Source organism: Elaeis guineensis, chromosome 10 (genome assembly GCF_000442705.2).
Source record: "Elaeis guineensis isolate ETL-2024a chromosome 10, EG11, whole genome shotgun sequence".
Taxonomy (NCBI): Eukaryota; Viridiplantae; Streptophyta; class Magnoliopsida; order Arecales; family Arecaceae; genus Elaeis; species Elaeis guineensis.
Genome location: NC_026002.2, coordinates 27,576,829 through 27,580,353, shown reverse-complemented (window position 1 = coordinate 27,580,353; position 3,525 = coordinate 27,576,829). Strand labels below are relative to the sequence as shown.

At 45.0% G+C, this 3,525-nt stretch overlaps 1 protein-coding gene across 1 annotated transcript; it reads right to left on the bottom strand.

Moving 5' to 3' along the window:
- Window positions 1–1,913: 1,913 nt before the first annotated feature.
- On the bottom strand, window positions 1,914–3,208 carry LOC105052491 (protein SRC2 homolog). Its single transcript, XM_010933318.4, has one exon. The coding sequence runs from the start codon at window positions 3,121–3,123 to the stop codon at window positions 2,092–2,094; it is 1,032 nt and encodes a 343-aa protein (XP_010931620.1). The 5' UTR covers window positions 3,124–3,208; the 3' UTR covers window positions 1,914–2,091.
- Between the last annotated feature and the right edge of the window lie 317 nt (window positions 3,209–3,525).

The window sequence follows — 3,525 nt, the reverse complement described above, 5'->3', positions numbered from 1 at the left end:
CTATATTTTTTGGACATCACAGAGAACTGCTGGAAAGCAGAAGCATGATGCCTCCATCTCAACAATAAAATGATGAGAATGATGGGTATTAGCATGGGATTTCAAACATGAGCTTGTTCAATGAAAATCAGAATATTATTTTAAAAATAATTAGACAATCAAACCTCATTTCAGTTATTCAAAGCTGACTTTTTTTTCTTTAAATGAAAACTTCATTTTATGTATTAAATTTAGAGATAAATTTGTGCTAAGATATTAAATAATATGCATGTTGAACTGGCGTTGTAGGTCACATTGATGCCGGCAGAACGAGTTAATCATACAAATTTATAGAAAAAGCTTTTCTGCATTCATGTCAGTAGCATGAATAACTCAGAACCCCTGGATGGAAATTTCACTCAATTATTGGTATTTCATAGCTGTTAGTGAGGGACCTGTGAATGGCTCCGCGGAAATTGTGTACCAAATGAGTTTACCTGCAGTTAATCCGATGGTAACCGGTTCACTACATTAACCATAGTATACATTTCCCAAAATGAACTAATTTAGATCAAGATTTACATAGATCAACAACTTAAATTGTGACTGAGAATATTAATTTATTTTGAAATCAACATGTTATCCAGGGAAAGAAAAAGGAAAAGAAGTGTTTCAGAAGACTAAAGGGGTGTTTGATTGGAACTGGAACTGGAATTGGAATGGGAATAAGTGATTCCCATTCCAAAATCATTTGGTTGGAGGAAGTCTAATTTCATTTCTGATTCTGAAACGGAATGGAACTAGTCCAATCCCTCTAAAATCAAATTCTAACTCTTTCCTGAGGATCCAAATCTATGTTCTGATTTTGATCCCAACCATCAACTAAATACTTCAGAGAAAAATTTTGGTTGTGAACCAAACACCTTCTAAGACTCATCCAGGACCGAGAATACAATCCTTGCATGCACACCTAACTTTTTATCCAGTTCAGTCCTGCAACTCAAGCCTAATTTAAGTTATATGTTGGTCCAACCAGACCCAACTTATGGACTGGGTCAGGTTGCCTTGGGTTGATACGATCCAATAACAACCCTTAAAATATAAACACTGTAGTTTATCTATTTTGTCTTTTCAAATAGCTCGGTCACAAAAAATATAGAGATTGATGCATACATTTATACGCAGGGATGTTGAAAGAACTGAGCTAACCCGAACTTGGCACGAGAAAAGCTTGAATCAAGCTTGAAACACCAAAATAGATTAGAAATTAATTTCAAGCCAAGCAAAAATCGACGTAGCCCATTAGTCTCAAATCAATGAGACTCAAATATTCTAATATTGTATATGTTATAATGGATTGTTGGGTAAAGAGTTTAGTCGTACAGTTCTTCTATTCCTTGTGAAGCAATTAAATATTAATTCAAGCCTGAATAAAGCTTGAACTCAATACTGAAGCAAGCTTGAAATTAAACTTGAATCAGATTTTAATTCATATTGAACAAATTCAAATTCAACCTGATTTTAACTAATTGATTTTTACTTATTTCAACATTGTCATGCTAATTAATAGATTTATGTTCACCTTGGTTTGGAATTAAGCTTGATCGGAATTCAAGCTCAAAATTATTTTTCCCATATGATATTCTGCCTAGCATCATGTCATCACTAAATCAACGTACCACGTTATACCACTAAAATTATAAATTAAGGTGCATTATGATTATTAAAATTACCAGATTATGATGATCATTAAAATTACTATAATATCTTCAATTTATTTATATTATCTATATTTGGGTTTTAGTAATTATATTATATAAACTCCTTTACCAGATTAAACAAAGTAGAATCTAAATCTTGCATGAAACACAAATAAAATTAGACAGCAATCATAAAAAAAAAAAATCCAAACATATAATCATCACACGTCCTACATAACCAGCTAATGACAACATCCAACGAGGAAATTTAATTCATTAATTACATAATACTGTAGAAAAAGGATAATCTCGGAGCAAGACTACAGGATCCCCTCCTTCCACCCATAGTTCACAATAAAAAATAAATAAATAAATAAACAACTTATTAGGGGAAAAAAATCAGAAAATTAGTTTAAAAGTCGACGCCGTCGCTGAACCCGGCCTCGTAGCCGGCCTCGGCGGAGTCCACCATCATATCTCCGATCAGCAGCCCACCGAGGGCCCCACCCAGCAGCCCCATCCCCAGGCCCATCCTGCCATTGCCCTTCTTCGGCTTCTGCGCCGCCGGCGGAGCTCCGTAACCGTATCCCGGCGGCGGTGGAGCACCGTACCCGTACCCTGCCGGCGGTGGAGCACCGTACCCGTACCCCACCGGACCTCTCACGGGAGGATACCCGTACGTCGCCGGGTAGGGCGGGTACCCAGACGGAGGCGGATATGCCGCGGGAGGATACGCCCCCGGCGTCGGGTACGCCGGGCCGGCGGCGGGATAGGCGGTGACGGGCTCGCCGACCTTCGATTCCTTCCCATCCTTCTCCGGCGGCGGATGGGCAGCGCTTGTTCCGGCGGGATCCCCGTGCTTCGACCCCACGGCTGCCGCCGCTGCAGGCGGGTACGGCCCGGCCGGAGGGTACGAAACGTACGCCGCTGGCGGCGGGTAGGACGGCAGGGCCGGGTATGCGGTGGAAGGAACGCCGGACTTGGTCTCGTTCGCCGGGAAGGAGTATGGAGCGACGGGCGTCGCCGCCGGCGGGGCGTCGACGAACTTGTAGGAGAGGTTGAGGACGCCCTTGGGCTTGCCGGAGGAGGGCTTGCGGACCTGGTAACTGACGAAGTGGGCGGAGCTGTTGCCGGCGGAGATGACGGCAGGGAGGAGCTCTTTGAGAGGGATGTAGACCTCGCCGACGTCGCGGTCGCCGAGGAGACGCTCGGAGCGAAGGAGGACGCGGAGGGCGAGGGCGTCTGCGGCGGCGGGGACGGCGAAGCGGAGGGTGGCGTTCCAGGAGGGGCTGGTGCCACCGTCCTTGTCGGAGGCGGTGCGCTGCCGCGAGCGTCGGTTGCCGGCGATGGAGGCTATGGCGTAGACGTGCATCTTGGAGAAGAAGTTGACGTCGTTGAGATCGTTGGCTGAGATGAGCGTCACCTCCAGATTCCTGTACGCCATGATCGGAGGAGAAGGAAGATCCCCAATTTCCCTTTCGAGATCGATCGATGGATCAACGACGAGGGAAAATTAGGGGTAGAGTTTGAGGGGGAGGAAGGGGAGGAGAAAATATCGAGACGGGGGTTTAAATTTGGGGTGGAGGAATTTGGAGGGACGGGAGGGATTTCGGGGGAGAACGCGGGAGTTAAGCGAAATTACCGTATTGCCCTCGCTCTCCTATCGTTTAATTTTGATCCGACACGTCCAAAAGGCGTCCTGATTTTGATCCGAGGGAGGACATGCATGTAACTGCGTGGAACTTCTAAGGGTGTTTTGGTAAGTGCGGGAGACGGGGCGTTCCGCCCAAGTCCTAACCAGGTAAGCGGAATCTCGAGGATTCTTCTCGCCATCGTGTACTTTTCG

Bases quoted from the DNA above. Each gene is read 5' to 3' on its own strand.
- LOC105052491 (XM_010933318.4), bottom strand. From the start codon at position 3,123: ATGGCGTACAGGAATCTGGAGGTGACGCTCATCTCAGCCAACGATCTC.